This window comes from Piliocolobus tephrosceles, chromosome 5 (assembly GCF_002776525.5).
Source record: "Piliocolobus tephrosceles isolate RC106 chromosome 5, ASM277652v3, whole genome shotgun sequence".
Taxonomy (NCBI): Eukaryota; Metazoa; Chordata; class Mammalia; order Primates; family Cercopithecidae; genus Piliocolobus; species Piliocolobus tephrosceles.
In genome coordinates, this window is record NC_045438.1 from 143,803,918 (window position 1) to 143,830,212 (window position 26,295).

The following is a 26,295-nucleotide window of genomic DNA, read 5'->3' on the forward strand; positions in this document are numbered from 1 at the left end:
TTCTGGTTTTGCTAGTTTATTTCAAAAATGACAATTTTTTGAGCCAAATCTATACTTGATACTCATTTAGGTCATTCTGCTGTTCTCTCAGTTTCCCAGGTGTTTTGTGTGTCTTCCTTGTGCTATTAATTTTCCTGTGACCTTGTTTGTCAGATCCACAGAGGCAAATGCAAGTGTTTTTCCTTGCTTCAGAACATGTGCTGTAATCACGATATCTTCTCCTAATTTTGCAGGTGACATGTACCTTGAAAGAAAATGAATACAGTTAACAGCAAATAATTTTTCAAAGGGAAGGTTGTGTGCATCTCACAACAGTGTTCCTATGTAACTTATTTTACTCATAAAAATAGTTTAACAGTAGTATTGGTAAGCTTTCTGTACTATCAAATGTGAATGGCTGGTCCTAAGCAGGTTCTATCTTACCCATTCCTTAACCCACACAAGTTTCTTTTCCCAAATATATAAGAAGAGGTTTTCTTGCCTGCCTTTTTTCCCTTTATGTTTCCCACTTCATATTTATTTGGGGCTGGTGAAAGATCTCCTCCAGCTTTCATTTAAATCTCCTTAACTTCTTAGGTGAAATGTTACTTGGTGTCTATACATTGTCCTATCCATATTTACAATTTATTTGACTCTAAAATGACAATATAACAACTATAAGGAATTGATACGATGTCCTTACAATCTTGTTGATGGATTGTCTATATTTTTAAGAGATGTACATCCTACTCACTTGTAATCATTAAGTTGTCTTTAACTCAGCTGGCTCCAGCTAATTAAAAAAAAAAATGGGGAGATGAGGATTGTTTAAAACAAATGTTAATGTTTTAAAGGGAAATAATTTCCTTACAGTTTATGTTTCTGCTTTTGAGAAAGAAGCCTTTAAAAAGGGTATATGTTTTTGCCATATTCAAAATAAGGCTTCAGTATTTATGGCTGGGAGGTATAAGAAAGGTGGATCTGGCCAGGCTCCGATGGCTCACGCCTGTAATCCCAGCACTTGGGAGGCTGAGGCGGGTGGATCACCTGAGGTCAGGAGTTCGAGACCAGCCTGGCCAACATGGTGAAACCCCATTTTTAGTTGAGATACAACTAAAATACAAAAGTTACAAAATACAAAAGTTAGCCGGGCATGGTTATGGGCACCTGTAATCTCAGCTACTTTCGAGGCTGAGGCAGGAGAATTGCAGGAACCCAGGAGGCAGAGGTTGCAGTGAGCCGAGATCACGCCACTGGACTCCAGCCTGGGCAATAAAAAAAAAAAAAAAAAAAAGAAAGGTTGATCTTATTGCTGGAAAGAACAGGCTTGTCTTGAATTCACATACCTCAATGTAAAGAAATGAAAAATGGCATGTTTAGTAGTAGTTTGCCCAGTTTATTTCCCTAAGTTTTGTCTTAGAAGTCAAGAAATTTGGCTAACAGACATTAACTTAAACTGAAGGAAGATAAGGAACCCTTTGTGCTACAGATGAGTAAACATTAAGTCCGGGGAATTTGGAAGTTGGCATTTTGTTAGTAATATTCTAAAATTTCCCCTTTTGTTATTTTGGAACCTCGCTTGTTTTTAATCTAAGTCACAGTCTAACAGGCATCCTCAGTCTGTATAATATAGAACTTGATGTGCAGGGGTGGAGTAAATTTGGTACCATGTCAAGTAAATCAAAGAGGGAATCATTAAGTGTTAATTGACTGAAACATTATTCATTTACTTTTGAAATAGCTCTAACTTCTGAAAGACCATGTGCTAGTTTTTGTTCAAGGGAATCAGTTTTTGAAGCTTAGGCAGCTCTTGGTGGCCAGTGTTTTTGGCAACACATATTTGAAAGGCCAAGACTATGTTTGACTTACCGAAAATTCCTTAGGGTTGTAAAAGCAAAAGTGCCTTAGTAGATCATGAAATGCAGTGCTAGGTTTGAAGATCTCTCTGCTCTTAATACAGACTTTTAGGGAATATCAAGTCATCAACTAGTCTTACCTCTTATCACATGAAATAAGGACTGCTGAATATGCACACCAGTAACATAAGCAGAGCCTTTCTTTTCTGTACATCTTAATTTCAAAAAGCATTTGGCTGCATCTTGTGATTTGCTTATTGTAACCTCAATTTATTTCCATAAAGAGGGACTAAATGTTTCTTAAGTAAACTTGATAAAAGATTTAGATTCCTTAAAAGCCTACATTGGCCGGGCACGGTGGCTCACGCCTGTAATCCCAGCGCTTTGGGAGGCCGAGGCGGGCAGATCACAAGGTCAGGAGATCGAGACCAGCATGGTTAACACGGTGAAGCCCTGTCTCTACTAAAAATACAAAAAAATTAGTAGGGCGTAGTGGCGGACACCTGTAGTCCCAGCTACTTAGGAGGCTGAGGCAGGAGAATGGTGTGAACCCGGGAGGTGGAGCTTGCAGTGAGCCGAGATTGCGCCACTGCACTCCAGCCTGGGTGACAGAGCGAGACTCCATCTCAAAAAAAAAAAAACAAAGCCTACATTTTTTCCATTATTCTCATACCTTATCACAATGACTCTCTCACCCTAACCTCTGAGTTAGATTTTTCTGTTGCTTGGGTGGAAAAAGCAGTTGTCTTGAAACTAAATCCCTGCGCCCAGCTCTTTATTGAATGGGGCTGCAGTAGTACCAGTTTATGTGAATTGAGTTTTTTACATTTTGGAAGTTTGACCCTGAGGGGCACTGCTCCCTGATCATGTAGTTTAACTCAGAACATGTCTGTGTAGTCACAGGGAGAGATCCAGGATTGCTGCCCATTCTTAAAACTCAACACTTTGGGAGGCTGAGGTGGGTGGACACTTGAGGTCAGGAGTTCAGGACCACTCTGGCCAACATGGTGAAACCCCATCTCTACTAAAAATGCAAAAATTAGGCCGGCATGGTGGTGCACACTTGTAATCCCAGCTACTAAGGAGGCTGAGGCAGGAGTATTACTGGAGCCCCAGAGTCAGAGGTTGAAGTGAGCCAGGTTGCGCCACTGCACTCCAGCCTGGGTGACAGAGCGAGACTCCATGTCCAAAAAAAACCCCAACACTAGTGTTCAGTTTGTTAGAGTAAGATTACAATGTGTATATGAACTCTATTTTGAATTGTATGTACTCAATATAATCCTCATATTGTTACAAGTGGTATTTTAAAAATTAAATAAAATGTAATTATTTTTTGTAGAGATGGGGGTCTCAAACGCCTGGCTTCAAGCAATCCTCTTGCCTCGGCCTCCCAAAGCGCTGGGATTATAGGCGTGAGCCACTTCGTCTGGCCCTGAATGGCACTTTTAAGGACTGTATGAAACAGTATGAGCCATCAGTCTGTGATTTCTTTCCCCCTTTATCAGTATACACATTAAAAGCTGCATGTTGCTTTTTTGAATGTTTGGGATCATTCCTCTTTTACTATTGATACACACTGTACTTGAAAATTAACTGCTCTAGTTCTAGATTTTAAGGCCGTGGAATATTTTAGGACAAAATCTATAGTTGCAGTTAAGGAGATAAGCGGCTAATTGAATCTCATGCGTTACTAATAATATAAATGTGTTCAGTCTCAGTTGTTTAGACAGGTATGACACAGAAGGTATTTGGAATACAGTTTGGATACATACGTTATGTTCATATCCACACTGACTCCGGGTGCTCCCCTTTCCGTGCATAGCAGAGCCATTGTTGATATGTTATCTACTAATGTGGCTGTCAGACCACCATGGAGAGTGCCTAGTGTATTGGTATGCTCTTCTTCTACTTTCATTTCACAAATCACTTTCCCAGGAGCAGCAGAGACCAGAGTAACCTAAGTATTAAAAAAAAAGAATCCTGAACATTCATTCTGTAGAATTAGAAAAGCTCAAACAGCCCATGAAGAACAATGGATTGAACTGAATCTTCTGAAAAAAGTTGACTCAGGAATTCAAGTAAATCACCAATCTCTCTGATAGAAATTGACCCTTATGCAAGTTATTTTTAAAGAAAAAGGAGTGTTTAGTGAAAAAATAGTAGTATTGGCTGATCTCCACTCCTCTGCAGAAATCAAACATTCAGTCTGAGCTTTTCAGTCATATGTATGACGCCTGGCATTTTTTAATGTCTCATTGGACCTTTGACACCAACAAAGACACCCAGCTGACATCTGTTAACTCATTATAGTTTCAATTTGTTGTTTCCTAGTTTTGTACAAGCAGAATAATATTAACATTTTAAGTCACTTAATGAACAGTTCAACTTAAAAGACAAATTCAGTCACTGAGTTACTAGCATTTAAGAAAAACTTTTATACTATAAACCCATGTTAGTATAAAGTATAAGTGTAACAAATCCAGCAAAGTAAGTTACTGCTTTTAAGGTGTAGCCCCATTTACAGTAAGTATAAGGAAAAAGTATTACATGAAAGATAAACATATGCAACAATGTATTTAAAATTTTATGATTTTTGGCTGGGCACGGTGGCTCACGTCTATAATCCCAGCACTTTGGGAGGCTGAGGCAGGTGGATCACGAGGTCAGGAGTTTGAGACCAGCCTTACCAACATGGTGAAACCCTGTCTCTACTAAAAATACAAAAATTAGCTGGGTGTGGTGGCGTACCCCTGTAATCTCAGCTACTCAGGAGGCTGAGGCAGGAGAATCGCTTGAACCCGGGAGGTGGAGATTGCAGTGAGCTGAGATCGTGCTATTGCACTCCAGCCTGGATGACAGAGGGAGACTGTCTCAAAAAAAAAAAAAAAATATGATTTTTATATCAAACATCTTTAAAAAGACAACTTATAGAAAGGTAAGTTTTCTTACATATTTATGTTTAAATTACTAGGAAAAACCACCATGGTATAATATTTAGAACTCAGAGCTGAGCCGTGAATGGAATGTGCTGCATCCAGCAACATTAATTTTCACTCACTAGAGGTGTTCAGGAAGAATGTGGACGGATATTTGGTGTGTCTGTTGTATTTGGGAGTAGGGGGATGTCTCAAGCATTAAATGGTTGGTTATATTCTAGATAAGTACCATTTATTAGGCACTGTGATATACTAGGCACTGTGCCAACCACTTACATGTACTACATATAGTAAGGAAGAGACAACATCCATTTGCAGAGAACTTAAATTCAGAGTGATTTATTTTCAGGGTCACCCAAGATGTGATAAAAACTGAGATTTAGATGTAAGTCTTTCCACCTTCTTATCTCCCTAATCACTAACTATATATAAGTAACATCTCTAGGTATGTAGTGGCCTTTATGACTCCCACCAGGAAGACACTTGAGAGTTTCACAAACCACCTATTTAGTGGTTTCATTGTTGAAGGCTCTGAAGGAAAACAGAACCATGCGATATAAAACATCCTAAACAATATTATGTCATGTTTTGCACAACAGGTAAATCAATGTCAAAAATAAATTTTAGAACAGGATCTTTTTTGTTGTTGGTTTTTTTTGTTTTGTTTTGTTTTTTGTTTTGAGATGAAGTCCTTTTCTGTTGCTGAGGCTGGAGTGCAGTGGCTTGATCTCAGCTCACTACAACCTCTGCCCTCCAGGTTCAAGCGATCCTCCCGCCTCAGCCTCCCAAGTAGCTGGGATTACAGGCACATGCCACCACACCTAGCTAAGTTTTGTATTTTTAGGAGAGATGAGGTTTCGCCATGTTGGCCAGGATGGTCTCGAACTCCTGACCTCAGGTGATCCACCCGCCTAGGTCCCAAAGTGCTGGGATTAGAGGCGTGAGCCACCGCACCTGGCCTATGATCATCTGTTTATAGCAATAAATGATCTAGCCACAAGATGTCCTCATAAACTAATAATACACAACCGAGCAAGCATAAGGTGTAAACTCACCTCATTCACACATTTATGTGATTCTTTATAGCAGGCATTGGCAATGTAAAAAATGAATGAAGTTTAATCCCTGCTCTTAGCGAGTTCAGTGTCTAAAGGAAGAGATAAGCACATAAACTGCAGTGGAAGAAACTGTTGTAGACAGAATAAATACAGGTTTCTTGGAGTAAAGATACCTAACTTTTGAAAGTGTATATTTCCAGGGAATGGACATTAGGAAGGGCTTCCTGGAGAATGACATCTGAGTCTTGAAGAACAGGCAGGAGTTAGCCAGGTGAAGATAAGGGGAAAATTCAGGCAGTTTAAGAAATAGAACTAAATATGAGCAGCTTGTAGACAGCAAAGATAGTTTTAATGTGGTGTTTCTGTTTTTGTTTTTTGAGATAGAGTCTTGCTCTGTCACCCAGGCTGGAGTGCACTGGTGCAATCTCGGCTCACTGTAACCTCCACCTCCCAGGTTCAAGTGATTCTCCTGCCTCAGCCTCCAGAATAGCTGGGACTACAGGTGCGTGCCACCACACCTGGCCAATTTTTGTATTTTTAGTAGAGATGGGGTTTTGCCACGTTAGCCAGGCTGGTCTTGAACTCTTGACCTCAGGTGATCCACCCGCCTCGGCCTCCCAAAATGCTGGGATGACAGGCATGAGCCACTGCACCTGTTTTAATGTATTTTAAGGCATAGTTTGTCCAGTAAAGCTTAGTTCTTAAATTTCCATTTGATTACCTAACTTTGGCTGGGATGGCAAAATGTAAGACAAATATCAGTTAGATTTTTCTAGTACAGAATACTGGTTTTGATTTTTTCCCCCCAACTTGAAAGGCCAAAGGACATACTAATAAAATTGTTTTAAAATTTACATTGGCATAGAGAAAATTTTGTACTGGGCAGCCTGATATGGCAATATAAATGCCTTCATATGTTCAATTCTTGTCTCCTCAAGTCAAATAAGAGAATTAAACCAACGGAAGATGATGAAGGAATGTCCTGCCCACCCTCCCAGAGCATATAATCAGTAGTCTTGTTGGGGAAGAGGCCAATGCAAAGCTAACTTCTTTCTGATGAAGGGGAATAGGGAGAGAACCCTGTGGAGAAAACATGTCAGCCTTGGTAAAGATGGGCTGTAGGGCACACACTTGTTTATTCAGTTATATCAACATAGCTAACTCCATGTTAGAGACCATGCTGAGCAATCTGACATGTGCTGTCTCAGTGCTGCCAATGTTTGAAGTGAATACTATTGTCTTCATTTTACAGATGAGAAACTGCTAGTCTAAGTTTAACTAGGATGTCTCAGGTTTAACCATTATGCAAAACAGCCTGCCCTCACATATCACCTGGACTGCTACAGACAACTGGGTCCTGATTCCTTAGGTGTCTTGGTAAAGATGGTATGGAGGCTTTCATGATGTCAAGGGGTCAAAAATTTACCTGCCATGGCCTAACCATACAGAGAACTGTCCAGATATATTCAGTCCCAGGATCCTGCAGACTGGACAATTGCAATAGGTTGGCAAGAACTTTTATGGATCAGCACTATTTGTCACAATGGGCTCCTCAGTATATCATAAAAATGCTTCCATGTACACACGCATATACAGTAATCTGTCCCTTTTATATATGGCCTTATATCATGCTGTCTCTTCCTTGTACTTCATGCATTCATATGAGTTTATACGACTTCATCTGTGTAATCCCAGCACTTTGGGAGGCCGAGGCAGGCAGATCACTTGAGGTCAATAGTTCAAGACCAGCCTGGCCAACATGGTGACACTCTCTCTACTAAAAATACAAAATCAGCCAAGCATGGTGGGGCATGCCTGTAATCCCAACTACTTGGGAGGCTGAGGCAGGAGAATCCCTTGAGTCTGGGAGGCGGAGGTTGCGGTTACCTGAGTTCACACCACTGCACTCCAGCCTAGGCGACAGAGTGAGACTTTGTCTCAAAAAAGACTCAGGTTGCCATAGCCCCTCACCCTCTCCCATCTGAGCTAAAATTCATCACAAAGAGACACTCCACGTGACACAGAGTCTCTCCTTTCCTCACTTTTTCAGTAAAGATAGGGAGAAGGCTGCCTAATAACAGCAGTGAAGATGCTGTTATTCATCACTGAGATGGTCCTTTATGAAGCTGAGTACCAAGAATTCTCTTTAAGCCTTGGCATTTCAGATCATTCTGGTCTTTAAAAGAGTTGCATTCTGCTGAGCAGTGGGATAAATAAATAAGCCACTGCCATCACTGTAACTGCTGCTGGCTGCTGTGCAACTCACCACCACTCCCTCTGCTAAACAGATAAAGGAATGTATGTCTCTGGCTCAGTAAGGGTGTCTGTAATGGGCCTAAAGCACAGGAGTGTGACCTATGGTATGAGAAAATCTGTGTACATAAACATGTGAGCCACCCCAAAAAGAAGACTTATACAGAAGCATAGAGAAAAACAGGCAGTCTTAATGGATGAGAATTTTCTATGTGTATATTTGTGAATAAGGCTGTTTTCAAGCAATTTTCCCTGATGATGGACGTTGCTAACTTTGTGTGACACTGCAGATGACAGGCGTTCTAAGGACAGCATATGAATGCACCTTCATATAAGCAGGAGAGGAGGTAAAAAGACAGGATGTGGCAGTGTGATGGGGTAGCAACAGCAACAAACACAGATGACATTTATGTTCAAGGGGCTCTAGAAAGGTATATGCTATAAAAGTACCATGGTTCAACCATATTGCTGTTATCAGTCCAGCATTTCTGCTTTATAATGTATGTTCTAGTAGCTTCATTACACAGGTGACTTCCGCTTAATGGGTAAGAGTAGTGGTTCTGGAAGCAGACTTAGGCAAGACCCTGAACTGAGGTTTCCCCATCTGTAGAGATAACGTACTGTACTGCCCGTATAGGGTTTTGTAAAAATTAAGATTAAAATTCAAATTAGGACAAGGCCTGGTATATCACAGGTGATAAAAACACTTTAATTTTGGGAGACTGAGGCAGGAGGATTGCTTGAGTCCAGGAGCTTGAGACCAGCCTGGGCAACACAGCAAGAACTCAACTCTATAAAAATTTTAAACAATGAGCCAGGCATGGTGGCGTGTGCCTGTAGTCCCAGCTCCCAGGGAAGCTGGGGTGGGGAGCATCGCTTGAGCCCGAGAGGTCAAGGTTACAGTAAGCTGGGATCGTGCCACTGCACTACAGCTTGGGTGACAAGACTGAGACCCTGTCCCCAAAATAACAACAACACTTTAATTTGCATCCTTATTATAAAAACTATTATCAAACAGAAATTTTCATTTGTATAGTTTGGCATGTATTTTCTTAAAATTATTTCTATTGCTGAGGTCAACTATGACCTAACTACAAAACTCAAAGGACCCTTGGCAGCCTCTCTCTTCCTTAAGTGACCTCTCAGCATTTGGTGACATCGTGAACTTTTCCTGGGCTCCCCTTAACTCTCATGATACCACCTCCTCCTGGCTTTCCTCCTACTCTACCAGCCACTCCCCAGTCTTCTTTGCTGGCTCTTAAGTCTTAGATTTAACTAGTCATTCAAAGACCAGACTTGATATTGGATTTACTCAGAAGGATATACGATATATTTCTCTCCTGAGTTGTTGCAGTTGACTTCCAATTTATCTCCCTATTTCTGCCCTTGCCACCACCCCCATGTTTGGTCTCAATATTAGCAACAAGAGTGCTCCTTTGAAAATATAAACAGTGCTTGACAGAAAACAACGGTGCAAAAGTGATATGCATTCAGCATGATCCTTGACTTTATGTTCAGATAAAATTATTGTTAAGTTGAAAGTATCTCAATTCATGATGGGCTTATCCCAATGTGACTCCATCGTAAGTCAAAGAGCAGCTGTAGAAGTCAAATTATGTTACTTGTCTGCTTAAAACCCTCTCTAATGCAGCCCTCAAACAATGAAAAGCCCAGCAATGGAAAGTCTGAGGGCCTTTACACTTTCTATTGCCCTTCCTGGAACACTCTTCTCCTTCAATATTCATGACTTTCTCAGGTCTTTATTGAAATGTCACTGTTTCAGTGATATCTTTCCAGGTAAGATTTAAAATCGAACTTCTTAAAAAAAAGAACTTACAGGAATATACATCTTGGGGCAGGATGGGGGGTGGATTTAAGTTCTCCTGCACCAATACTCTATCTTCCACCTTCATTTTCCTTTATAGCAATTATCACCATCTAACATACTATGTATTTCCTTTACCTATTTGGTTTAGTGTTTGATTTGCTCCACTAAAATAGAACTTTCATTGCGTGCAGGGATTTTTGTCAGTTGTGTTCACTGATGTATCTCCAGTACCTAGACTAGCAATGTTTTAGTAGCTAACATACATTCTTTCCTAAAGGAATGTATGTCTTTGGCTCAGTAAGGGTGTAGGCACATAGTAGGCACCCAAATATTTGTTGAGTGAATGAATACACTGAAACTTGAAGGTCAACGAGGAGCATTCTGTAACAATATGCCCAATATTTAGTGGCTTCAGCAACTAACTGAACAAACTATAGGGAGAATATTCTATGTAAAAGGCATTCGACTGGGCACCTTCCACTAAAGTTCCCTTTGACAAATGATTATTAAGCATATGGACTTGCTCCCAAGGAAAAAGTATAGAGGGAAGACAAACAAATCAGCAGATATTTTCAATAATATACAGAAAGTTCTATAACAAAAGTTAGTCAAGGTGTAGAAGTAGATCAGAGGAAGACATTCGGGGCTGCCAGGGAAGGCTTCTCAGAGGTAGCAGGTGTCACCTGCAAAGGACTTGAAGGATGAGTGAAAATGGCAGGCAAATGGGGCAAGGGTAGAAGATCCAAAGAGCCGTAGTCCTCAGGGAGTGTACAAAACAGCAAAGGTTATAAGAGAATGCCAAAAATAACAAGAGTTGCTAAACTAATGCCATGGAAAGCAAAACAAAGCCCTAGGGAAGAGCAAACAGGAATTAAATTAAATATTCCCTGAAGGTTAGTTAGCTAAGCTTAAGTAACCCTGCTTTTGTTCATTGAAATAGTGGTGGTGGTGACAGATATGCTACCAAAGAATAAAAACAATTACTATCCCACTAAAACAAAGTTTAATGATTTAAAAAAATCATTATATTTTTCTTCCCCAAAGGCTGATAAGTGGCAGAATGATTTATTGAATCATTCTGGAATGCCTATAAAGATGGGTGCTCTGAAGGCCTCTATCACATGGATCTCATTGGCAAGACTTCTCTCATACACAGGTTGTCTACTGCCTTGAACCTGGAAAAAGTGGGCTGATAGGGAAGGAGCCTTTCTTATCCTGTCTTCCATAGATTGAGGATTTGGGAAATGTTTGTTCACACTTCCAGTTCTCCTTTAAAGAGGGAAAGCACAAATTGTGTAGAATTTTTGCAACTGAGCTTCAGTTTGGAATCTAGTACGGTAGTTCCCAGGAGGGGATGATGCTCTGAAGGAATGCAAATATGGCAAACCAAGGCCAGGGGAATAGCCCATTTGTCATACAAAACAAAATAGGCACAAAGAAGTTTAAATCATCCCTGTTCACTTTGTATGCTACAAAGTCCTGGAACTCTTAGGATGGTCAAGTAAAAACTACAGTTTTTCTTCAGTGTTCTGTTTTTAATTCAGCAGTAGCTCAGAGGATCTACAAAGAAAGAATTAAACCTTGACTATCTTCCATGGCAGAGAAAATGTATTCATCATTTCTCTTGAAATTGGTCATCCATTCACTACTGCTAAAATTGTAATTTTACAAAATAGTTATATTTGCTGTGAGTTTATGCCACGTTCCTTTCCCCTACAATATGAATAACTCTTGAGTTCATTATTTCACAAATTGTATGTTGATTCCTTAAATCCTATCTCTGGGCTGGGCGCAGTGGCTCAAGCCTGTAATCCCAGCACTTTGGGAGGCCGAGACGGGCGGATCACGAGGTCAGGAGATGGAGACCATCCTGGCTAACACCGTGAAACCCCGTGTCTACTAAAAAAGTACAAAAAAAAAATTAGCCGGGCGAGGTGGCGGGCACCTGTAATCCAGCTACTTGGGAGGCTGAGACAGGAGAATCACTTGAACCTGGGAGGTGGAGGGTACAGTGAGCCGAGATCACACCACTGCATTCCAGCCTGGATGACAGAGGGAGACTCTGTCTCAAAAAAAAAAAAAAAAGTCTCATTCAGGAAACACATATAAGGGCAGTCACCTGGCGTTTAGAGTCCTCTCAGAGGTCACAGGCCTCTAGAGAGTGAAACAGACACAAGAGAGGGTGGCAATGACACAGTGGTGACATACTATGGAGTCCTGCCCACTAGCAGTACATATTGATCCACCACACAAAAATCCTAGGCCACAGCTCAGTTCCTCCTTTAGAAAAAAAAAAAGGCTGGGCAAGGTGGCTCACGCCTATAATCCCAGCACTTTGGGAGGCCAAGGCGGGTGGATCACGAGGTCAGGAGATCGAGACCATCCTGGTTAACACAGTGAAACTCCATCTCTATTAAAAATACAAAAAAAAAAAAAAAAAAAAAAAAACAAATTGGCCGGGTGTGTTGGCAGGTGCCTGTAGTCCCAGCTACTCAGGAGGCTGAGGCAGGAGAATGGTGTGAACCGAGGAGGCGGAGCTGCAGTGAGCCAAGATCGCACACCTGCATGCCAGCCTGGGCAACAGAGAGAGACTCTGTCTCAAAAAAAAAAAAAAAGCAGGAAACAACTAATCTAAGAATGAGGAGAAAGCAAGGAGAATGACTCACTTTTGAGCACTCTGTAGGTTTTATGCACTTCCACTTGCCAGAACTTCCAACCTCAAGTGATCCACCCACCTCCCAAAGTGCTAGGATTTGGCCTTCCAAAGTGCTAGGATTACAGGCATGAGCCACAGTGCCTGGCCTGCTTGTGTAATTTTTAATAGATAAGACATTGATATTCATTTAATGAAAATAGCTGCATCTTGAATTTAGTAAGATTACCATAACTTCTAATCCTGTGGCTTTAGGCAGTCTAATCCACAGGCAGTAAGGAGGCTTGTTTTGGGAAAGGACTGTTACTATCTTTGTTTCAAAGTTAAACTCTAAGTTTCTGCCAAGGTTAGTTCAGCCTATGCCCAGGAATGAACAAGGACAGCTTGGAAGCTAAAAGCAAGATTGAGTCAGGTCAAATCTATTTCACTGTCTCAGTTATAATTTTGCAATGGTAATTCCATAACTTTAAGTGATGACTATCACAGTTTTCATAATCTAGGTAAACAATTAAAATAATTAGGTAAACATAATGGGATAAATATTCATAGACAAACGTCATAATTTACATTATAAAGTTATATTAAATACTAGATATTTCATTATTTGAGTATTTTCCAATAAATATATATAGTAGGAAAACATTCTTGCTTGAAAAAAAGTGTGTCCTTTTAAAAAAAGTTGAACATGGGGAGGTTCCAAGGTGGCTGAATAGGAACAGCTCCAGTCTATAGTTCCCAGCATGAGTGACACAGAAGACCGGTGATTTCTGCATTTCCAACTGAAGTACTGGGTTCATCTCACTGGGACTTCTGGGACAGTGGGTGCAGCCCACGGAGCAGGGCAGGGCATCGCCTCACCCTGGAAGCACAAGGGGTCGGGAATTCCCTTTCCTAGCCAAGGGAAGCCATGACAGACGGTACCTGGAAAATCAGGACACTCCCAGCCTAATACTGTGCTTCTTCAAGAGCCTTAGCAAAGGGCACACCAGGAGATTATATCCCGCGCCTGGCTGGGAGGGTCCCACGTCCACGGAGCCTCACTCACTGCTAGCACAGCAGTCTGAGATGGAACTGCAAGGCAGCAACGAGGCTGGGGGAGGGGTGTCTGCCATTGCTGAGGCTTGAGTAGGTAAACAAAGCTCGAACTGGGTGGAGCCCACCACAGCTCAGGGAGGCCTGCCTGCCTCTGTAGACTCCACCACTAGGGGCGGGGCATAACTCAACAAAAGGCAGCAGAAACTTCCGCAGACTTAAACGTCCCTGTCTGACAGCTTTGAAGAGAGTAGTGGTTCTCCCAGCACAGTGTGAGATCTGAGAACAGACAGACTGCCTCCTCAAGTGGGTCCCTGATCCCTGAATAGCCTAATTGGGAGGCACCCCCCAGTAGAGGGGCGACTGACACCTCATAAGGCCGGGTGCCCCTGTGAGATGAAGAGTCCAGAGGAAGGATTAGGCAGCAATATTTGCTGTTCTGCAGCCTCCGCTTGGTGACACCCAGGCAAACAGAGTCTGGAGTGGACCTCCAGCAAACTCTAACAGACCTGTAGCTGAGGGTCCTGATTGTTAGAAGGAAAACTAACAAACAGAAAGGACATCCACACCAAAACCCCATCTTGTAAGTCACCATCACCAAAGACCAAAGGTAGGTAAAACCACAAAGATGGGGAGAAACCAGAGCAGAAAAGCTGAAAATTCTAAAAATCAGAGCACCTCTTCTCCTCCAAAGGAATGCAGCTCCTCGCTAGCAATGGAACAAAGCTGGACAGAGACTGACTTTGACAAGTCAAGAGAAGAAGGCTTCAGATGTTCAGTAATAACAAACTTCTCCGAGCTAAAGGAGGATGTTCGAACCCATTGCAAAGAAGCTAAAAACCTTGAAAAAAGAGTAGACGAATGGCTAACCAGAATAAACAGTGTAGAGAAGTCCTTAAATGACCTGATGGAGTTGAAAACCATGGCACGAGAACTACGTGACACATGTACAAGCTTCAGTAGCAGATTTGATCAAATGGAAGAAAGGGTATCAGTGATTGCAGATCAAATGAATGAAATGAAGCAAGAAGTTTAGAGAAAAAAGAGTAAAAAGAAACGAACAAAGCCTCCAAGAAATATGGGACTATGTTAAGAGTCCAAATCTACATCTGATTGGTGAACCTGAAAGTGACAGGGAGACTGGAACTAAGTTGGAAAACACTCTTCAGGATATTATCCAGAACTTCCCCAACCTAGCAAGGCAGGCCAACATTCAAATTCAGGAAATACAGAGAACGCCACAAAGATACTCCGTGAGAAGAGCAACTCCAAGACACATAATTGTCAGATTCACCAACATTGAAATGACGGGAAAAACGTTAAGGGCAGTCAGAGAGAAAGGTCGGGTTACCCACAAAGGGAAGCACATCAGACTAAAGTCCTTGTGACACTGAGTTACACAGCTTTGACTCCTGGGTCTAAAAAGGACTCCAAGTCCTGCTAAATCTTAAACACTGACAGCAATTGAAGCCTCATCTTCAGGCCCCATAGAAGATGCCAATCAAAAGAAACTTCATTCCTGAGATACAGGGCCAGAAATTAAAGGCATTTAACTCCTCAAGGCCCAGGGACTATCAAAGAAGAGGTGGGCACGAGACTGTAAGGTCCAAATTTGAAAGATAAAATAAGGTCAGTTTCTCTATAAATTAATCATTAATATCAAAGGCACAATGATGCAAGATCAGCATTTGGGCCCCTGTATCAGATTAACAAGGTTTTCTTTTTTTTTTTTTTAAGATGGAGTCTTGCTCTGTCGCCCGGGCTGGAGTGCAGTGGCCGGATCTCAGCTCACTGCAAGCTCCACCTCCCGGGTTTACGCCATTCTCCTGCCTCAGCCTCCCGAGTAGCTGGGACTACAGGCGCCCGCCACCCGGCTAGTTTTTTGTATTTTTTAGTAGAGACGGGGTTTCACCATGTTAGCCAGGACGGTCTCGATCTGACCTCGTGATCCGCCTGTCTCGGCCTCCCAAAGTGCTGGGATTACAGGCTTGAGCCACCGCGCCCGGCAACAAGGTTTTCTTGATGCATTAACTGACTCCTTTATAAAGGTTATAAAGGCTTATGGAAGTTATATCTTTTTCTTTTTTTTTGAGACGGAATCTCGCTCTGTCACCCAGGCTGGAACTGCAGTGGCTCAATCTTGGCTCACTGCAACCTCCGCCTCCTGGGTTTAAGCGATTCTCCTGCCTCAGCCTCCCGAGTAGCTGGGATTACAGGTGCACACCATCACCCCCAGCTAATTTTTGTATTTTCAGTAGAGATGGGGTTTAACCATGTTGGCCAGGATGGTCTTCATCTCCTGACCTCCTGATCCACCCACCTTGGCCTCTCAAAGTCCTGAGATTACAGGTGTGAGCCACTGCACCCAGTTGGAAGTTATATCTTACGGTCAAGTTTAAAATTTTATACATTGTTTATAAAATTTTGAAAAACAAATTTAATAAGCTTCATGCTGTTTTTATTAGGGCTTAATGTTTGGAAAGTTAAGTCTCCTCTCTCAAACAATGAAGGTTTTCACCTTTTTATGAAATCCTTGAGTTATCACTTTGGTTAAATGAATGATTTATTTTATACCGACCTGTGATCCTATTTTTGTGATATCAGGTGTTTTAAACATTTGATATTTGACAAACTTTCCAAAATCAAATTATAAATTCACTTTTTCTGACCTAGTTACTCCCTTAAGATATTAGGTTCCCTAAAGCCCAAACATGGCATAATTTGGCTTATTTGGTACAAACATTACACAGGAAGCATTGTCAAATAAGAGACAGTGTTTGGCTTTCTCTGAGATGTATATGTATAAATATGTTATTAGTGTGTGTTCCAAAATTATGGGAAATTCCTGTAATTGTGATATGACCTAGGGGACATTATCAGTAATAATCATAATTGTTACATTAACATTATTGTGTGCTACAGAGGAGAGGTAACAAATTTCCTTGTCAATTGTGTGTTTGACTATGGCTGCCCTAAAACTTTTAGTCATCCATGGATAATTGTTGTGTTGTTTTGGTCCTCTTTATAAAGTGTTTTTTTTTGTTGTTGTTTTTTAAGATTCCTTAAGTGTTTCATTCTTGATAATGTTTTCTTTGTTAAATTTGTTCTTTTTAATTAATCTTTAAGTTCTAGGGTACATGTGCACAATGCGCAGGTTTGTTACATATGTATACATGTGCCGTGTTGGTTTGCTGCACCCATTAATTCGTCATTTACATTAGATATTCCTCCTAATGCTATCCTTTCCCCATCCCTCCACCCCACGACAGGCCCTGGTGTGTGATGTTCCCCATCCTGTGTCCAAGTGTTCTCAATGTTCAATTCCCACCTATGAGTGAGAACATGTGGTGTGTCGTTTTCTGTCCTTGCGATAGTTTGCTCAGAATGATGGTTTCCAGTTTCATCCATGTCACTACAAAGGACATGAACTCATCGTTTTTTATGGCTGCATAGTATTCCATGGTGTATATGTGCCACATTTTCTTAATCCAGTCTATCATTGTTGGACATTTGGTTGGTTCTAAGTCTTTGCTATTGTGAATAGTGCTGCAATAAATATACACGTGCATGTGTCTTTATTGTAGCATGATTTATAATCCTTTGGGTATATACCTAGTAATGTGATCACTGGGTCAAATGGTATTTCTAGTTCTAGATCCTTGAGGAATCGCCACACTGTCTTCCACAAAGGTTGAACTAGTTTACACTCCCACCAACAGTGTAAAAACGTTCCTATTCCTCCACATCCTCTCCTGCACCTGTTGTTTCCTCTTGAATGCAGGTCTCCAATAACTTTGGAGATTGTTACAAGAGAATAGATGAAAAACTGTCAGAACTCATGGAGAGCTAAAATGCTCATGAATATCAAGCAGAATAGGAATTAACTATGGGGACTGAACTAATCTTTTTGACTTTTTGCTTAGAACATTGCTGACCTTTTGCTTTGTTTTTCAGAGTCTTGAAACTTTTGAGCTATTGACAGCATTTAACAATTTAGTATACTCCTATGAACAAAATTTGGAGCATATTTGTTTCTCTCTATCTGATTTCTCCAGAATTTGGAAACTATTTGTGAGTATTCTTAACTTGTGCCAATACAGTTATTTGCATAAGTGCAATAAGAATCTATTTTCATTTGTAATAAGACACAATTGGAGAAACTGATTATTTTAGCAAGGCTTTGAGTGGAATGGTGTACTTTCCTTTAAGAAATCAAACCTGAATTATGGAGCCAATAAAAGCCCTTGGGAAAACTGGCCTCATACTTTATACAGTCCCTGTACAGGGTTTCTGACCTGTGCTAAGTAAAGAGTGTCATTTTCTGACAGGTCCAGGAGCCCCTGGTTTATTATGGAACATCAAAAAGAAAGGAAATTTACCCAACTCATAGGTATTTGATGGTACAAATCCATGGCTGAGCTTGGATTTAAAAAAGTCTGAGATTCCTTCTATGGAACAAAGTTCCTTCAAAGCCAATTTTTAAAAGCCTATGTGAAAAATAATTATTCTTGCTACACTTTATACAAATAATCTGGTCAAGTATAATAAAGCAAATCAGTCCTACCATGATTTGTCTTTAGTAAAAATGGAAAACTGGAGAGAGAAAAATTATGTTTCAAAATCTATAGTCCACTTGTTGTTAGGCACTAGTCTTGCCTAATTTTATCAATTTTTATTATTTTCTACAGTTTAGGCTGAATTCTACTTTTTCCTGGCTACAAGTCTCCAAAATAATATTTTTAATTTTTTTCTTCTTTTCCTTTTTTTCCTAATTTGGAGACACTGAAAACTAAACTGTGCTTTTGTAAAGCCCTGCAAACCGAAGCTAGACAACTTAAACTTCAGAAGAAAATAACAGTAACCTATTTACATACATAAGCCACTTTCATACCTGCCTACTGATGTATGGACTTCAGAACAATGTAGCCTATGTATATTTTCCAGAATTGTTCTTTTGTTTGTTGTTTTTTTCCCTTCCTCCCCCTATTTTCTCTTCACAGGACATGAGACTGCACAACCTTCTAAAAATTAGCTTTCCTAATAACTCGGGACCTACCTGTCTAGGAATAAACCATCCTAGCATGAGAGATCAGATGAAATCTGGGACCAAAGACTCATTTTGCTTCTAAAATGCTTTCTCCAAAAGATTTTTTTAAAAAAAGAAAAGGGGGCAAATGTAAAGGAAAATATCTTGGGCCCCCAAATCACTAAGTTAAAAGGAGAATTCAAGCTGAGAATTGCTTAGAGCAAACCTGCCTCCCATTCTATTCAGTCATCCCTCTGCTCATTAAGATAAATGTGTATCTGACTGCCTCCTTTGGAAAGGCTAATCAGAAACTCAAAAGTATGCAACCATTTGTCACCCACCTATGCGTGACTTGGAAGCCCCCTTCCCGCTTCAAGTTGTCCTGCCTTTCCGGACCGAACCAGTGTTCTTTTTACATATATTTGTTGATGTCTCATATCTCCCTAAAATGTATTGTGGGGAAAAGAGAGATCAGCCTGTTACTGTGTCTACATAGAAAGAAGTAGACATAAGAGACTCCATTTTGTTCTGTATTTGAGATGCTGTTAACCTGTGACCCTACCCCCAACCTTGTCCTTGCAAGAGACATGTGCTGTAGTGACTCAAGGTTTAAAGGATTTTGGGCTGTGCAGGATGTGCTTTGTTTAATAAGTGCCTAAAGACAGCTTGCTGGTTAAAAGTCATTACCATTCTCTTAATCTCAACTACCCAGGGACACGGCCAAAGGTCGCAGGGACCTCTGCCTAGGAAAGCTAGGTATTGTCCAAGGTTTCTCCCCATGTGATAGTTTGAAACAATGCTGCTAAAAGGTTTATGGAGATATTTGCATATGCATCTCAAGGCACAGCATTTTTCTTTGAACTTATTCATGTCACAGAGATCTTTATCCTTATGTCTTACTACTAATTTCCTCCCTACAGTGATCCCATTGTCCTGCCACTCCCTTATCTTTTTGATGGTAAGGATAATTATCAATAAATACTAAGGGAACTCAGAGACCAGTGCCAGCGTGGGTCCTCTGTAAGCTGAGCGCCGGTTCCCTGGGCCCACTTTTTCTTTCTCTATACTTTGTCTCTGTGTCTCATTTCTTTTCTCAAGTCTCTCGTTCCACCTAACGAGAAACACCCACAGGTGTGGAGGGGCAGGCCACCCCTTCAATGTATAAAATCAAGCTGTGCTCTGACCACCTTGGGTACATATTGTCAGGACCTCCGGAGGCTGTGTCACCGCGTGTGCATCCTCAACCTTGGCAAAATAAACTTTCTAAATTAACTGAGACCTGTCTCAAATTGTTGGGGTTCACAAGGTTTAGTTATAAATGCTTCTTATGGAACATCATTTTCTTACAAGTGAGGCAGGAGAATAGGGTCTGGAGGCAGGCAACCTAGGGCTGTTTCAAGCCGACTTCCTATAAGTAAATTGAAAGGAAAACCCTTTGAAAGGATAAGTTTTTCTCTCTCTCCAGTTTTCCGTTTTTACTAAAGACAAATCATGGTAGGACTGATTTGCTTTATTATACTTGACCAGATTATCTGTATAAAGTGTAGCAAGAATAATTATTTTTTACATAGGCTTTTTAAAATTGGCTTTGAAGGAACTTTGTTCCACAGAAGGAATCTCAGACATTTTTTTGTTACTTTCCACACCAAGTAACAAAAGAACCAGCGGCTTCTCCCTTTCCAAACCCCCACCTTTTCTGTGTGGCAGATGGAAAACTGAAAGTACCTTGATTGGTTGCAAAAAGCAAAATTATGCTAAGAAGTTAGCCCTTATAAAAAAAAAAAAATTATGCTTTCTGCAACCAATCAGATCTTCCCATAGGAGTGTAACTATGTAACTTCACTTCAGCCTCTGATACCATAGCAAGTCTTTGTTTGCATGTAAGTGGAACTTTGTAACTTCACTTTAGCCTCTGATTGGTTGCTTTTCAAAGCCAATTGTGGGACACCACTTCATTTACATGAGATGAGTACCAAGTGGCTAACAGGAGACTTCTATGGTGTATCAGGGCCCTTGGGCTGGTGCTCCACACCCTAAACACAGCCGTGTCCTTTCATTTTCAATAAATCCCTGCTTTTGGCGGGGCATAGTGGCTCACGTCTGTAATCCCAGCAGCACTCTGGGAGGCCAAGGCAGGTGGATAACCTGAGGTCAGCGGTTTGAGACCAGCCTGACCAACATGATGAAACCCTGTCTCTAATAAAAATACAGAATTAGCCAGGCATGGTGGCGCATGTCTGTAATCCCAGTTACTTGGGAGGCTGAGGCATGAGAATCACTTGAATCTGGGAGGTGGAGGTTGCAGTGAGCAGAGATCGTGCCACTGCACTCCCGCCTGGGCGACAGAGCAAGACTCCGTCTCAAAACAACAACAACAACAAAACACCTTCAAGGCCAGGCGTGGTGGCTCACACCAGTAATCCCAGCACTTTGGGAGGCAGAGGCGGGTGGATAACCTGAGGTCAGGAGTTCGAGACCAGCCAGATCAACATGGATAAACCCTGTCTCTACTAAAAATACAGTATTAGCTGGGCATGGTGGCACATGCCTGTAATCCCAGCCACTCAAGAGGCTGAGTGAGGCAGCAAAATCGCTTGAACCGGGGAGTTGGAGGTTGCAGTGAGCCGAGATCGTGCCATTGCACTCCAGCCTAGGCAACAAGAGCGAAACCTCTTCTTAAAAAAACAAAAACGAAAACAAACACCTCCGGGCTTTGTGAGTGCTGGTCTCAGAAAAGCAGTCCGTTTTACTCCAAGGGCTAACTTATTTCTTCAGGAGTTGCATGCCTTTGAGAAATTTCCCAAACCACTACAGAGTAACAACTTCTCCCTTCGTCTACCACTCTACCAAGCACTTGGCTTTCGTACCTTATTGCAATTATTTACCTTCTAATCCTCCAGAGTCTAGAGAATTAGACTGTAATGTGCCTTAAATGCAGACGTTTCTCTTACTCTTCTCTGGGTCAATGCTGACGCTTGTTGGTTGAAGGATCAAACTCCAAAGTCCCTCCCGGCCTTACAACTGAGGAATTCTGTCTCCACGACTCATAACCATACCTATCTATGTTTAGATACAGAACTTACGGGTTCGATGCAGCATATTTAGGAGCTCCATTAAAGTAGTAATCATTATCACTAAGGTAAATTTACAGGCTACTAGAACAGAACCTAACAAGAGATGATTATTCAAAGCTCACAACGGCACCAAGCACGGTGCTTTCTTTCCCTTCATTAGAAGCCAAGGCTTCGCCTCCCATACCTTTCCCAAAACTCTCTCAAAACCGCGACTCTTGGTCATGGCCTTTATCACCTCCAGCAGATTCAGAGTCAGGCTGTTCATCGTGGACGGTTTTCCGGCCTTTGGGCTCTGCGCAAGAACGAACTTTGGAAGAGCTGGAAAATCCAGAAGTTCGTGAAAGAAGGACACAGAGGACTAAGAACCTGCACCCTTCTCCGTCCCTAGGAGTGCAAGAGGCCGGGCGTCAGGCCAGCTGGCGGCCACGGCGGAACGCGATTTGCTCACTGACGTTTCCCGCACGCTTGTGACCACGCGCGCACGCGCGCACGCGCGCTTCGTCCCTACCACCTCCGCGGCTCGCCTGCGGCGCAGCTGCAGCTATTATTCTCGGAGAGCGGAGCGAGTTTCCCTGCCGGGCGGTTGAGGCGGGAGCGCCCTGTCGCAAGCGCCTGCGCAGAGCCGACCGTTGGCCTCTTGTTCCGCTTAAAGGGGCGGTGCGGAGGCGGCGAGAAGATGGAGCTGGGGAGTTGCTTGGGGGCGGCGGGGGAAGAGGGCGAGCCAGAGGTGAAGAAGCGGCGACTTCTGTGTGTGGAGTTTGCTTCGGTCGCGAGCTGCGATGCCGCTGTGGCTCAGTGCTTCCTGGCCGAGAACGACTGGGAGATGGAAGTACGCTTTTGCTGTCCTTGCGTCCCGCTCCGTTACCTAAGTCGGTGGAGCGCACAAACCTCATCCCTGGTGCCTTTGTTTTTCAGAGGGCTCTGAACTCCTACTTCGAGCCTCCGGTGGAGGAGAGCGCCTTGGAATGCCGCCCTGAAACCATCTCTGAGCCCAAGACCTAGTAAGTGATGAGGGGAGCTGGGAGCCAGTACGGACGGAGGCAGTTTGATACCAGGTTGCGCTGCGCGTCCTAGAACCTGCAGTGGAGCTGGGCGCAAGATGCTGAGGCAGATCTCCAAGCTGCGTAGCCAGAGGAGCAGGGCTTGCGTTGCTGCTGCTGCGCGGAGATGCGCCCCAGCAGCGGATCTAACACTCCCCCATACTGTCACTTCGAACGTGATTTGGAGTCCAGGGAGGAAAAAATGGAAATGTAATGTTTAACTCAAATGATAGGAAGTAAGTAAGCGAGAAGTTTGAAACGAATGAAGGCAAAAATCTTCCGTCCAAGAATGGCAGCTTGGAAGTCTCCTTGCTTCCTGAATTGTTGATTTATTCTAGGCCCTAGGCTGGCCAGCCAGAATAATAGGTTTTGTTTTTTTTTGAGAACGAGTCTCGCTCTGTCGCCCAGGCTGAAGTGCAGTGGCTGGATCTCAGCTCACTGCAAGCTCCGCCTCCCGGGTTTACGCCATTCTCTTGCCTCAGTCTCCCGAGTAGCTGGGACTACAGGCGCCCGCCACCTCGCCTGGCTAGTTTTTTGAATTTTTTTTAGTAGAGACGGGGTTTCACCCTGTTAGCCAGGATGGTCTCGATCTCCTGACCTCGTGATCCGCCCGTCTCGGCCTCCCAAAGTGCTGGGATTACAGGCTTGAGCCACCGCGCCCGGCCTGTTGTTGTTATTTTTTTTAATGCACACCCACTCCTGTTATTTCAGTGCCCCTCTCCAGTTCCTGCACTACTACTCTTGAAAAGTGTAGATGCCTTACAAGGCCCTCTACTATTTGGCTCCATGACTTGGAACCTGTCTTTCCAGGTTCCAGGCATATCAAACTTTTACTTTTTTCCATATCAAACTTTTACTTTTTTCCAATGGGTCATTTTCTCCTGTCTTTGAACCTTCATAAAGATCTTTATTACCTCTACTTGGATTTTTTTTTTTTTTTTTTTTGAGACGGAGGCTCGCTCTGTCACCCAGGCTGGAGTGCAGTGGCCAGATCTCAGCTCACTGCAAGCTCCGCCTTCCGGGTTCACGCCATTCTCCTGCCTCAGCCTCCGGAGTACCTGGGACTACAGGCGCCCGCCACCTCGCCTGGCTAGTTGGATTTTTTTTCTTTTTCCTTCCTTGCTAGTATTTATCTTAAAGGCCCAAGCTGAGACACGATTTATCTCCAGGAAACTTTTCCTGATGTCCCAAGTCTAGGTAAGGTTCCCCTTTTAGGTACTCTTATAGCATCCTGCGTGACCCCTGTTATAATAACTTAGTCCATATTGTAAGTGCTGTTCATTGTTTTATGTCTCCTACTAGACTGCACATCTAGTAAGGAGTATCTGTTTTATACATTGTTAACTTCCCGAAGTCTGACAACATTTGACACATCATAAGCTCCCAATAAATATTTACTGAATGTATAAAATTGTCCCAGTTATATGTACAACCTGTAAAATTGACTGTTCATAGTGGAGACTGTATTTTCCCTTTGGTCTTTTCAGCTGCATTGGCTTACAGATGTGATAAGATATTTTCATTAGGTTCCTTTCTCTGTCTTGCCTCTTGTTGGGGAATTGTCTGCTCACCCACAGTGATTTGTCTCTGGCTTCCGTTTTACTAACCAGAGCAAGTTGGTCTAGGAGGTGTTCACCTAGCTCAAACTGGTCAGTCAGATCCTCTCCTTGGTTTCAGAATTAGGACCAAGAGAGTCAAGTCTGAGTCTTCCTATGGAGCTGGAACTGTAATGTGTTAACTTAGCACCTGTGAGGATTCATACATACCTTTTTTTGGGTACAGAGAAGCTGAGAACAGAGGTCTGCAGCGAGAGAATGAAGCAGAGGGAAGTTGCAGTGTAGGATTCAGAGAAAGCCTTTAACTGCCCTTAAACATGGCTGTATTTCTGTACCAGGCTCTGTGACATGTTGTTTCCTTATAAATTCACCTGTTTTGGTCAAACCAACCTGAGTTAATGTGTGTTGGTTGCAATAGACTGTATCATAACAAATAAATAGTAACAAAATAAGTGGATTTCCTGGAATAGGCCCTCAGAAAAGATGCGGATCAAGCTAAGCAATAGTGTCATGGCTATCAGGATTCTCTTACCCCGGAATGATAAATTGGCAAAAACAAGCAAAGGTGTTGATTAGGCTGTGTGGTCTCTTGTCTCTCAGAACTCAGGTCAAGTATGAATGAGAGTGAGGTTTTAAAGTTTAGTTTGCTGAAGAGAGAAAAATGGGGAAGGGGCAAACTTCGGGGTGTTTCTAAGGCCTGTGCATTCACAGAGCGTGCAGTGATTAGATTTTTGATATTGGCTTTAGCGAAAATGAAAAGAAAAAAAATTTATTGGAAGATTTTATGACCAGAGAAACTCAACCCTGCTGAGCAAGGGCATTGGCTGTCTTAAATGATTGGGGCAGGAATCTCAATTCTGGAGTGAATTCCTGGGATATCAACAAAAATTGAAATTGAACACTAAAGTGATTTAGCCCCCTACATTAGAATCTATCTTTAGTGTCTCTGATGAGATACCAGGGAAATCCTCTTAAAACAGCTATGCTGAATCTTAGCTGCATATTGGAATTATCTGGGGAAATTTAAAAAAAAACACAACAGATTCTAATTAGTCTTGAGTAGGGCCTGCGTATTCCTCATTGTATTTTTTTTTTTTTTTTTTTTTAGCTGTGCAGGTAATTCTAATGCAGAGCCAGCATTGACAGCCCATGTCCCAGAGCCTTGTTACTCAGAGTGTGGACTCGGGACAAGCAGCATGCCACTACTACTTGCGAATTTGTTAGACATGCCGAATCTTAGGTCTCACCCAGACCTACTGAATCAGAATTTGTATTTTGACAAGATCTCCTGGTGATTTAAAGTTGAAGAGCACTGGCCTAACACATAAAACCTGAGACACCAGATATACTGACAAAAGCGCTTCCTCGTCTGCTTAAGAATGAAGTCAAAAAATCATGCCCTTAACGTTTGCCAGTCCCTTTCTGTTCCCTTAGTATTTCTGTACAGCAACGTTTTAGAGTTTATTTCCCTGTTCATTTTCCCAAATGGAAATTTTAAATACAGTTGCCTGGTTTTTCTCGCTGCATTAAATATTAAATATAGTGGGTGTTGCATAAATTGCAGAGATATTTGTGTTAGGTTCTTGCGTTGCTATAAAGAAATACCTGAGACTGGGTAATTTATAAAGAAAAGAGATTTAATTGGCTAACAGTTCTGCAGGCTCTACTGGAAGCAAGGCCCCAGCCTTTGCTGGGCCTCAGGAAGATTTCAGTCATGGCAGAAGGGAAGGGGGAGCCCAGGTATCACATGGTGAGCGCAGGAGCAAGGGGGTGGGGTGGTGCCACATACTTTTAAACAAGCAGATCTTGCAAGAACTCACTAACGTGAGGATAGCACCAAGACATTTATGAGGGATCTGCCCCCGTGACCCAAACACCTCCCACTGGAACCCACTTCCAACATTATGGATTATATCTCAATATGAGATTTGAAGGGGACAAACATCCAAATTATATCAATATGGAATTGGATTGCAATGAAACTAGAGGAGGAAAGGATGGCAT

General features: G+C 42.2%; 2 protein-coding genes across 2 annotated transcripts in view; one reads left to right on the forward strand and one right to left on the reverse strand.

Annotated features, from left to right (window-relative positions):
• On the reverse strand, window positions 1–22,179 carry ACOT13 (acyl-CoA thioesterase 13). Its single transcript, XM_023209745.1, has 3 exons — window positions 21,880–22,179; window positions 3,608–3,792; window positions 1–244 (listed from the first exon to the last, which is right to left on the reverse strand). Exons 1-3 carry the CDS (start codon window positions 21,958–21,960, stop codon window positions 88–90), a joined length of 423 nt encoding a protein of 140 aa, XP_023065513.1. The 5' UTR covers window positions 21,961–22,179; the 3' UTR covers window positions 1–87.
• TDP2 (tyrosyl-DNA phosphodiesterase 2) overlaps window positions 22,033–26,295 on the forward strand; it is an 18,119-nt gene continuing 13,856 nt past the window's right edge. Inside the window, exons 1-2 of the mRNA XM_023209742.3 lie at window positions 22,033–22,524; window positions 22,611–22,696. Coding sequence (XP_023065510.1) covers window positions 22,372–22,524; window positions 22,611–22,696 — 239 coding nt within the window. The 5' untranslated portion in view covers window positions 22,033–22,371. The remainder of the gene's footprint in view (window positions 22,525–22,610; window positions 22,697–26,295) is intronic.